Source organism: Gymnoscopelus braueri (assembly GCF_963280865.1).
Source record: "Gymnoscopelus braueri genome assembly, chromosome: 9".
Classification (NCBI taxonomy): Eukaryota; Metazoa; Chordata; class Actinopteri; order Myctophiformes; family Myctophidae; genus Gymnoscopelus; species Gymnoscopelus braueri.
Window position 1 is genome coordinate 32689563 of NC_137610.1, and position 10231 is coordinate 32699793.

Here is a 10231-nt window from a genome sequence, read left to right on the forward strand (position 1 = left end):
TTATGTGTTGAGCTATTTGTAGACTTAGTAACACCACTGAGGTGTTCATTCCTTCTATCTCCATCTGTGACATAACAGTGGACGCGTACAGACAAGACTTTTCATTCCTCTGAACTAACATTCTTCACTAAAGAAACAACAATGTGGCTGAATGTCACCGTTATTAGTCTCTCTGACTGTACTTGTTTCTAGCCCTTCACAATCCCTGACCGTCTCCAACTGCAAGAAACAAGACACCTTTCCAGTCCGTCTCTAGTCTGGACAAAAAAGCGTGTGCGACAATTTCTCTGATAGCAGAATCTTAACATGGAGACTTCTGTCTACATCTTTCATGTCCCCCACACACACTGACTACATCAAAAGCAATAAAGAAGGGATCTTTAACTGCCAGCTGGAATCTTTACTGGAAGCTTCCATGTGCAGGTGTCTGTCTAATACATAATGCATGCAATGCATGCATGCATGCAGGATTTCTAAATATCAAGGACTAACTAACTAAGCATAAAGCCTTTAATCCTGGCTTACCATTAAATGTCATCCCAATAAGTTACAGCCCTGCTTCATCTTAACATTAATTAAAACAGCATTAGTACAAAGCTTTAAAACAATAACTGCAGTTCAAGTGTCAAGTCAGAAATGCCAGGGCTTTACCATGGCTGACTTCATCAAGGCGTTAACTCACTGCCTCTAACAGCTACAGACTAGGACAGAATAGAGGCCTCAGCACTAGCTCACACCCCAGGACAGCAGTCACGGTGTGGCATGTTGTAAGCTTGTAGATCAGCTATTTCCGCAATGTTTTTTTTTTTTAAAAAGGTATGAACTTTCTTTCAACATGGAAACAATTCTGACGATTATGCAAGATAATTGCCTTTACCTTAAATAATTGCAAATAGGCAATTATGTAATAATTGTGACAGGCCTTAACACACACATTTGTATATTATGGGAAACAGTGAGTGAACCTCCCCCTTCAACACCATCATCTAACCTGTATAGGACAAGACTTCCAGGCTGCTTTAAGACCGTTTCTCTAAACATATGATTACACTGACTCAAACAGGCCTAGGTCTCAAAGTTTGGTACAATGGTTTGTTATACCACATTTGTTCTAACACTTAATGTTCTTAGAATTCAGCGAAATAACCATGATCCTAAAACATTGCGAGTAAAACATGACAAAAACTGATATCATATGACCGTGGATTAGCGGTCCGGGCACCTAGGCTCTAAAAGTAGCCTGACAGTGCATCGCGGGTTCGAGTCCCGTTCCCGATGATCTTTAATGCATGTCTCTCCCTGTTTCCTCTTTCCTGTCCATCTCCACTATAAATAAAGGCAGAAAAGCCCAAAAAATATCTTAAATTAAAATGATATCATATAATACAAACAGTACGATAGAATACACTTCTCAATCGTGAGAATAATAGCCATTTAATAATAAGTAATATTAATGCTTGTGCTAACATCAATCATGCAGCCTAGTTACTTGCTGGAGAGAAGGTGCAAGGCCTGCTAAACCACAGACAGTCAACGGTACATAGCAGATGATCCATACTGAATGACAGCAAACAGACCAGCTGATGATGCTCTCTCTCTTGTAACCCCCAACTGTGTTCACTTCATCGTAACCAGGAAGGAAGCAGTCAGGCCAAAGGGCAGTGGAAGGAAGAGAAACAGACACGGCTTGGTTATCCGAGGCAGAGGAGAGAGAGTCTTCCTCCTCTGTTAAATCATTAACAGATTAAAAGGGATTCTGTTTGATGACTAACTCCCCCAGTGAGATGTCATCTTGTTTTGGAGATGTACGAGTAGCACTGATGCTCACTTAAGTTGAAAGGCAGACATGTGTTTATGCCCCTCAGACCGAGATAGGCTCTCCTTGACATACATACAGTATAGGTAGGCCGATAAGCGCAAGTGGCTTGTCTGTAAACAACATGGAAGGAGCGGACAGAGCATCAACTGTATGAAACAGCCGTTTCCTAAAGGCTATGTTCAAAGCGCATGCTGATAAGATAATAGCTAGTTATGATTCCCAAGCAAGAGTGGCTGGGGATGTGTCATCTTCAATGTTGATGCTGTAAACGCAAGCTGACGATTGACCAAAACAAATGCCTGCCTGCACTCGGCTACCACATCGCAGACATGGAGCTGAAAATACAAATTGCAACTACAGGATTTTACATTTGAAGCTTTTAGCCACCTCTCAGACTAGATTGACTTACAGTGAGTGAGGAGGTAGGTGGTTTCAGTGTCTTACTTAAGAACACATGGTTTAGTGATGGACTGTCCTTTCACTAACCTCTTGTGGGGATCAAACCGGTGACATTACAGACTGGTTAAGTCACTCCAAGCTCTAGGGACAAGCTCTAGGGCCTAGGCTATTATGTCGAGTCTTGTAGACACATTTACATCTTTAAATGTAGAAACTGCCAGTTTCTGCATAATTAGACCCATTTGATCCTACAGAGGGAAGTTTTGTTTTCAGCTTCACCCAGCTGATTTCTGCCCAAGCGTAAAGGTCCTTACACACCGGGGCGATTTTTTCGTGCTAATAATACGCTTTTTTTAAAAACCTTATAAAGTCAATGCAAGCGTACATGGCGCGGAAAAGCGGAAAAGCGAAGCGAAAAAGCGTCTTTTAATTATTCGGAACGAGTCCGAATTTTGCGTATATTCGCACATTCGCCGGTGTGTAATTTTCTGTAGGAAATACTTACCATTAATGTAGTGGTTGCAAAGGTATTAATTGATTGCCCGAGTCCCGTGGTCAGAGTTATGGTCCGTTTCTGATAAATATGAAGTAGTTCCGGTAGATTAGTAGATTTGGTGGGGGCCGCTCATTAAAAATAAATTAATTTAAAAAACTAGCGTCATTTGTATTGTTGACCTATTTCTACCATATAGAGCAGGTTTCGTTCAATTTCGACCCCTCTGTCACATGGTACTAATGTTTGTGTCCAGAATCACTGCGCCGCGGCAGCCTACTCACGCACAAAATATATGACACAAAAAATAGTACCATGTGACAGAGGGGTCGAAATTGAACGAAACCTGCTCTATATGGTAGAAATAGGTCAACAATACAAATGACGCTAGTTTTTTTTATTACCGGTAATTCATTTTTAATGAGCGGCCCCCACCAAATCTACTAATCTACCGGAACTACTTCATATTTATCAGAAACGGACCATAACTCTGACCACGGGACTCGGGCAATCAATTAATACCTTTGCAACCACTACATTAATGGTAAGTATTTCCTACAGAAAATACTCAAAAAATCTGAACTAACCCTTTAAGACTTGAGTGGAGGGAGAGAGCAGTTAGGGGTCAAGTGTCTTGCTCAGGGACACCTCAACACATTGCCAGGGCAGGCGGTCTCTCTATCCATTCAGCTATGGCCTGAATGGATACTGAATGGATAGAGAGACTATGGCCTGAAAGGCAGAAACTGAACGTGACACTGTTATTGAAAGAAAAGACAGAAAACACATTTTTAGCCATGGCACCATGCAAGGCACCCTGCCTCAGACCACCATGGAGCTACAAACAATGTCTCGGGTTTGATGCTCATCTCGAGAGTCGTGACCTGTGTTGCAAGTTATCCCTCCTCCCTGCCCTCAAATTCCTGCAACTCTTCTGTCCTACTCAAAAAGGCAGCAAGCCACAAAAAATAATCGTATCAACCAATTTAAAGGGATATTTCACTTAAAAAAAACTTTGGGTCATTTTATCGTCTACTCAGGCTTTTGTGAGCCCCCTAGACAGTTTTTAAACTTGCTTGTTCAGTATTAGATATCTGATATTCATTGTATCAGACACGCCCCCTTCCTATACAAACCCATTGTAACTTGTATAGGAAGGGGGCGTGTCTGATAAAACGAATATCAGATATCTAAATACTGACTCAAAGCAACTTAAAAACTGTCCGGGGTGCTCCCAAAAGCCTGAGTAGACGATAAATAAAATGAAAGTGAAATATCCCTTTAACTTTCTTAAAACGTTTTCCTAAGGAACATGCAACAACAGAAAACACACGCACATACGATTTAGCAAATCACAACATCCCAGGGTTGGGCACAGACAGCAGGCCCAGTCCTTTAATTAAAGCTGAGGTAATAACTTGTGTATGAGTGAAAGGAGACCACACCCATTGGCCACTGACCTGACAAAAGTCTAATAAACTTGAGCTCATATCAGACAAAGCCAAAGCTTGCTGTTGACTGTGAACTGGCTGATATGTGCTGAACAGTGGTAAATACCATCTTACCTTTTAAGGAAATAACAAATGCAAACGCTGTACAACACAACACTAGAGTAGATGAAGTTCCTTAGTGATTGTTACGCAGCTTTAAACCTGCTCCAACCACAATCTCCCCCCAAAGCTGTGATTGGTAAGTGCAGAAACCCACCCAAAAGACACTAAACCAGGGGTCTTCAACAGGGGGTCCAGGAACTGGAAGGGGTCCTCAGAGTTACTACAGGGGGCGGCCGCCGCCAAATATTTGTGATTGGATATTGTTTTAACATTAAGCACTTGAACCCCAGCATGCCTGAGGAGAACTTTAGACAAAAATAGCAGATCTTCAAGCTTACAGCGCGAGGCGTTGTGAGCTTGAAGATCTGCAGTTTGGTGTAGAGGGAAAAAGAGCAGACTAAGTACAGAGTTAAAGGTCAAGTTTACTAAGTATTGACGGTTTAAGTGGTTAAATATAAAATACACATTAACATCAATCCAACTCTGGTGACAGTGCTGTCAAACGAGTCGATGAAATGGATGAAAAAGTTTAATCTGCCACACAATGTTAAACAATATGTAGTGGGGGTCCCTGCTTCATCTATCTCTCGGCTAAGGGGTCCTTGGCCTGAAAAACGTTGAAGACCCCTGCACTAAACACAATTCATAAGCAGTAAACAGGGCATGTGAAGCAGCAGCTTCAGTATTGGGTGGTGGCAGGCGGTAGGCGGCTAAAGCTAGCCATCTTAGCTATCAGCTCTGTCTGTCTGTGTGTGAGAACTTCACAACAACCAGGAAACACAAGGGCAGCTCCCCTGCTGACAGCTCCCCTCCACGGGATGCATAGGGTCTCCCTCAGTTTAAAAAAAAAAAAAAGGGTCAGGGAGGTTAGCTCAGGTTAATTTGTACTAGGTGCACGGTTCCTATTTTGAGTCCGGACCGTACAAGGAGCCTCCGTTCCGACGGTTCGCAAACGAGCGGAAGTTGAGCTAAAAATAATAGAATACCAAAACGCTCGCCCCAAAACACAGTCGCCCCGGAGCAAATCTGGCGGTATTCACCTGGTATTCCTAAACGTACACGGTTTTAGGCATAGTAAACTCTGTCTAAAAACCTACCCTTATTCCTACACTTAGGTTACGGAACCTCAGTAAACTATGCCTAAAACCTAACCCTATTCCTCAACGTAACCTCAGTAAAACGGTGCCAAAACCTAACCTTATTCCTAGCCATGGTTCACATGACACTCGTCTATCACGAGCGTCAAGACAGTCAGTCATGTTTCAGGATGAAACTTATTCCTAAACTTTACCTCCGTGAAAATATGCCTAACCCTAAACTAATTTCTAACCTTGTCCTCAGTAAAACAAATACAGGAACACAAGAACTGCTGGTGCGCGAAAAAAAAAGGGGGGGGGGGGGTGACCGTGTTTTGGGGCGAGTCTTCCGGTTACCGAAATAATAGAGCTAGAGCAGCGACGGCACTGCGGCCTGTTTATCAGTTTATGTCCACTTTACGTACACTTTCGACCGGACGAAAAGGCTGCACGAAGGCCCCGGTCACGTACGCAACCTCAAATTCACGTCTTCAAACACCCACTGGCAGCTACGTGGAGATAAAAATGGGCTTCTTACCTTTTCCTCGTCGGATAACTGCTCCTCATGATCCGCCATCTTTTCTTCCGGCACCACCAGCTTGTCAAAGCCCAGCGTGACGTCATAATATGGGCGGGGGGAGTCTGGGTTCCTCCCGTGTTACATCAAAAGTGGTGACTTGACATATTCGGCGACTCGGTCTTTCCTCTAAACGATTTGTTCAGTGGTTTAAAGTAACTTTGAGTAAATTTTGAGTTACTTTTACTTTACTGGAGTATTTCCAATTTTCAGTACTTTTACTTCTACTACACTACGTCTCAAAGGCAAATGTTGTACTTTTACTCCATACAATTATTTGAAAACTTTACAATTGTTACTTAGATTTTGATTATTGGCTTTCAGCGCGAGACTGTCAAATCAACATGCTTGCTTTTAGCAGTGGTGTAAAAAGTACTCAAATTTTACTTAAGTAAAAGTATCAATACTTTAATATAGAAATACTCTTTTACAAGTAAAATTCCGGAATTAAAAATTTACTTGAGTAAAAGTACAAAAGTAGAAAGTACTCATTATGCAGAATGTCCGAATCCTATGGGCTGAAGTGGTTAATGTATGTTTTGTAATAATAATCGAAATCTACAAAGTAACTAGTTAATAAAGTTTTCATATAATTGTAGTGGTGTAAAAGTATAATATTTTCCTCTGAGATGTACTGGAGTAAAAGTAGAAGTACAGAAAATTGGAAATACTCCAGTAAAGTTTTAAAAAAGCTAGTTTTTAGTAGACAGTTGAGGGGGACACACACCGAGGGACTCTGACTTTAACAGCAAGTATCTTGTGTATTATTATATTCTAGTCTAGTTTGCATCAGCCTACCGCATGAAATGAATTACATGATTTGGCTCTGACCTGGTTTTCCTATCCTAATTATTTGGGATTATCATTACTTTGACGCGAGCGCCACCTCCTGAAATGTAAAAGTAATAGAGAAGTTAACTAACAATTACAAATGTTTTTGGAACCATTTAGAAAAGCCATTGTATTGGATACTGTGGATTTGATTTGAAAACCACCGGTCAGATTCACATTCAACTTCACATCACGGGTTTACAGCTGGTTTACAGGTGTAAAAACAAAAGTGAGGTAAATTCTTTGTCGTGTAGGCTAAGGCTAAGCTCCAATCATTTGCAGTTACTAAGGGGTATAGAAACAAATAATAGACAAAGATTCCTCATATAATAAAATAGGCCTACACAAGTGGACAGTGGTGTGTCTAGTAATATTATTATTATTAATAATAATAATAATTATTATTATTATTATTTGGGAAACTCAGTGCAGTTGCTGCTGGCTGACCATTGGTCGGTCCCTATGCTTCTATTCTCAACCAATCACATGTTCAATTAGACTAGAGGACCCTATTTAATAGTCTACTTGACATCACACTGTGACATCAAATGTCATCACACTGTGACATCAAATGACGTCATCATAACATACAAATTGACCTTATAAACCAACCGAGGATGATGCTGTAGGTACATTACATTATTGTTAGTGTAATGCAGACAGACTCTTATAACTAGCTGGTATTGTCTTAGGTAGCCAGCTAACTAAACTATCCAGTGCTGTATACAGGTGTAGCCAGCTATCTTGCTAGCAAGCTCGGGAAAACCTACCACAGAACTTGATTTGACCCAGGGGGGTGGTTTCTGAAGGGACAATGGCTTGTGAGTCGAATAGCGTACGGCTGCTATGCATGCTCACATTGACTTTTGGGTTCTTCGTCGTGGAAGTGGTGGTCAGTCAGATGACCGGGTCTCTAACGCTGCTGGCAGACTCTTTCCACATGCTATCTGATGTTATCGCGCAGCTCGTGGCTCTGGTTGCCATGTGGATTGCCAAGAGGACGCAAGCAACGGACAGAAACACGTTTGGCTGGATCCGGGCGGAGGTGATGGGAGCGTTGGTCAACGCTGTGTTCCTTACTGCGCTGTGTGCCACCATTGTCATGGAAGCCACTGAGCGCCTCATCGAACCCAGTGAGATCAAGAATCCTCGGTTACTAATCTGGGTGGGTGTTGCAGGGCTTCTTGTCAACCTCCTAGGGATGTGCCTATTCAGCGGCCACAGTGGACACAATCACTCCCACAGCGGTGGACATGGAAATAAGAACAAGAGTAAAAAGTCCAACAGACTGGCAGGGAAAGGGTCGTCGGGACAAGAGACTATCAACCTGGTGGGGAACCGCAACAGTCCAAATGTTGTAAAAACTGAGAGACGCCGCCATGAGAGCACAGAGGCGCAGATGAATGGCATCTCACCGTACGAGGACAAGGATAGCGTTAGCCAAGACTCTACCTCTCAGCTCAACATACGCGGGGTCTTCCTGCACATGCTGGGTGACTTCCTGGTTTCCGTCATCGTGGTGATCAACGCCCTGATCTTCACCTATGTGTGGCAGCCCTGCGTCGAAGGCGAAGACTGCATCAACGTTTGCTTCAATGGCCACAGCCCGGACAACAACAACAACACCCTGGTGGACCTGCTGGAAGGCTCCACCATGTTCAGCAGGATGATGCCAAAGATGGCTGGCCCCTGCTGGGTGCTTTACTTGGAACCCGTTCTCTGCTACATTACTGTTGGCATCATGTTTTATTTCACCTACCCTCTGCTGAAGGAGTCAACCCTCATCCTTCTACAGACAGTGCCCAAGCAGATCGACGTGAACGGACTCAACGAGCGACTGCTCGGTCTGGAAGGAGTCCTCGCCATCCATGAACTGCACATCTGGCAGCTGGCTGGCAGCCGCATCATCGCCACGGCGCACGTCAAGTGCCACGACCCCACCTCCTACATGGATGTGGCGAAGCGCATAAAGGACTTCTTCCACCACGAGGGCATCCACGCCACGACCATCCAGCCAGAGTTTGTCACGTTCAACTCAGAATCACGGGATTGTGAACTCCCCTGTCAGACTCAGTGTGGTCCCAACCTGTGCTGCAGCAATGGGGAGAATGGAGCGCCGGTTCTCATGGAGGTGATCAGCGAGGCCTCTGCACAGGATGCAGCAGTGGAGGTGGTCCCCCGACAAGAACCGTAGGGTATGACCACTAGAGAGGTGAAATCGTGTCTGAGATGGACAGGTCCAGAAACCACATGCTGGGTCTTTATCAGGGCGTTGTTTTTTTTCCCTCTTTTTTTGCCATAGATGGGGAATGGTGACCCATGGTGGCCATGACAAAAGTAGTTTTTCTTATCTCTATTCTATTTCTTTACAAGGTCTTCTGTTTTCTATCTCAGTCGTCTCCCCCTCCCCACTAGACCATTAGAGCGTGGTCTTTCACCAAAAACAACTTTGGGCAAGGTTTCTACCCGATCCAACCACCATTGACATCCATTATTATGAAATTAATTAAGGTAAATATTTCCAAAAACATAAAACATTTGTGTTAAAAAATTGTCGAGTTACTTTGGACTACATGCTCATTACCCTCCCCTTTCCAAACAAAATGTTTCGGAGAACAATATTGTTTGGATATTTGAACATAACCGATCTACAAGCTCATAACGCTTGGCACTGTATTGGCCAGTGTGCTCAGTGCCTTATTTCCGAACGCACCCTAAGGAAGGAATCCCATACTGATGACATCAGGGATCTCCATATATGGGCATTAAAGGGACAAGGACTAACAGATACAGAGATCTCCATATGAGCATAAAGGGGACAAGGAGCGTCAGATACAGAGATCTCCATTTATGGGCATATCAGTCGGATTGGTGGTGTGAAGTAGGTGTGAGGGCCGTGTAGCAGCCCGAACTTCTAGTAGGATAAATTTGAAGACAGACCGTTTGACTTTGCTTTTAGGCCTACCCAGGTTTGTTTGTGGGTTTTTTGTTATGTATTTTTATTATTATTATTTTATTATTATCACTGTTATTGTTTTCTTCTCTCCTTTCTTTTTATATATTTTTCTCTGAAGCACAACAGCGTTTGAGTTGCACTTGTTATACATTATGCTGTGTAACTGTGTTACAAAGTGTAACACAGTTACACAGCATAATGTATACTGTGTTTGTAACTGTGTTACAAAGTGCTATACAAATAAATTCATCATCATTATCATCAATAAAGTTTGATTTGATTTAATAACTATAAAAATGTGCTAATCGGAGCACAGGTCTCCGCCAGGGCAGGTAGGTTATTGTGGGCCAGACACACACACAATGACACAGAGACGGACAGGGCGGACGCACGCAAAAACATAGTCTCGGCCACGCCTTCGGCCTGGCAGAGACAATTATAGCCTACAAAGTTCATACACTTTCACTTGCTTTTTAAAATGTTTGACCTGTGGGCAAACTGGCAATCACCATTCAATTCAACCTATA

General features: G+C 43.0%; 2 protein-coding genes across 2 annotated transcripts in view; one reads left to right on the top strand and one right to left on the bottom strand.

The window, feature by feature from the left end:
- LOC308091291 (F-actin-capping protein subunit alpha-2) overlaps window positions 1-5964 on the bottom strand; it is a 33289-nt gene extending 27325 nt beyond the window's left edge. The window contains exon 1 of the mRNA XM_080436778.1: window positions 5879-5964. Within this exon, the coding sequence (XP_080292904.1) occupies window positions 5879-5917 (39 nt within the window). The 5' untranslated portion in view covers window positions 5918-5964. The remainder of the gene's footprint in view (window positions 1-5878) is intronic.
- Window positions 5965-7562: 1598 nt separating this feature from the next.
- Window positions 7563-8942, top strand: LOC308092283 (proton-coupled zinc antiporter SLC30A1-like; the record flags this gene model as incomplete). The annotated part of the gene is made up of 1 exon (XM_080438131.1): window positions 7563-8942. One exon carries the CDS (start codon window positions 7563-7565, stop codon window positions 8940-8942), a length of 1380 nt encoding a protein of 459 aa, XP_080294257.1.
- Between the last annotated feature and the right edge of the window lie 1289 nt (window positions 8943-10231).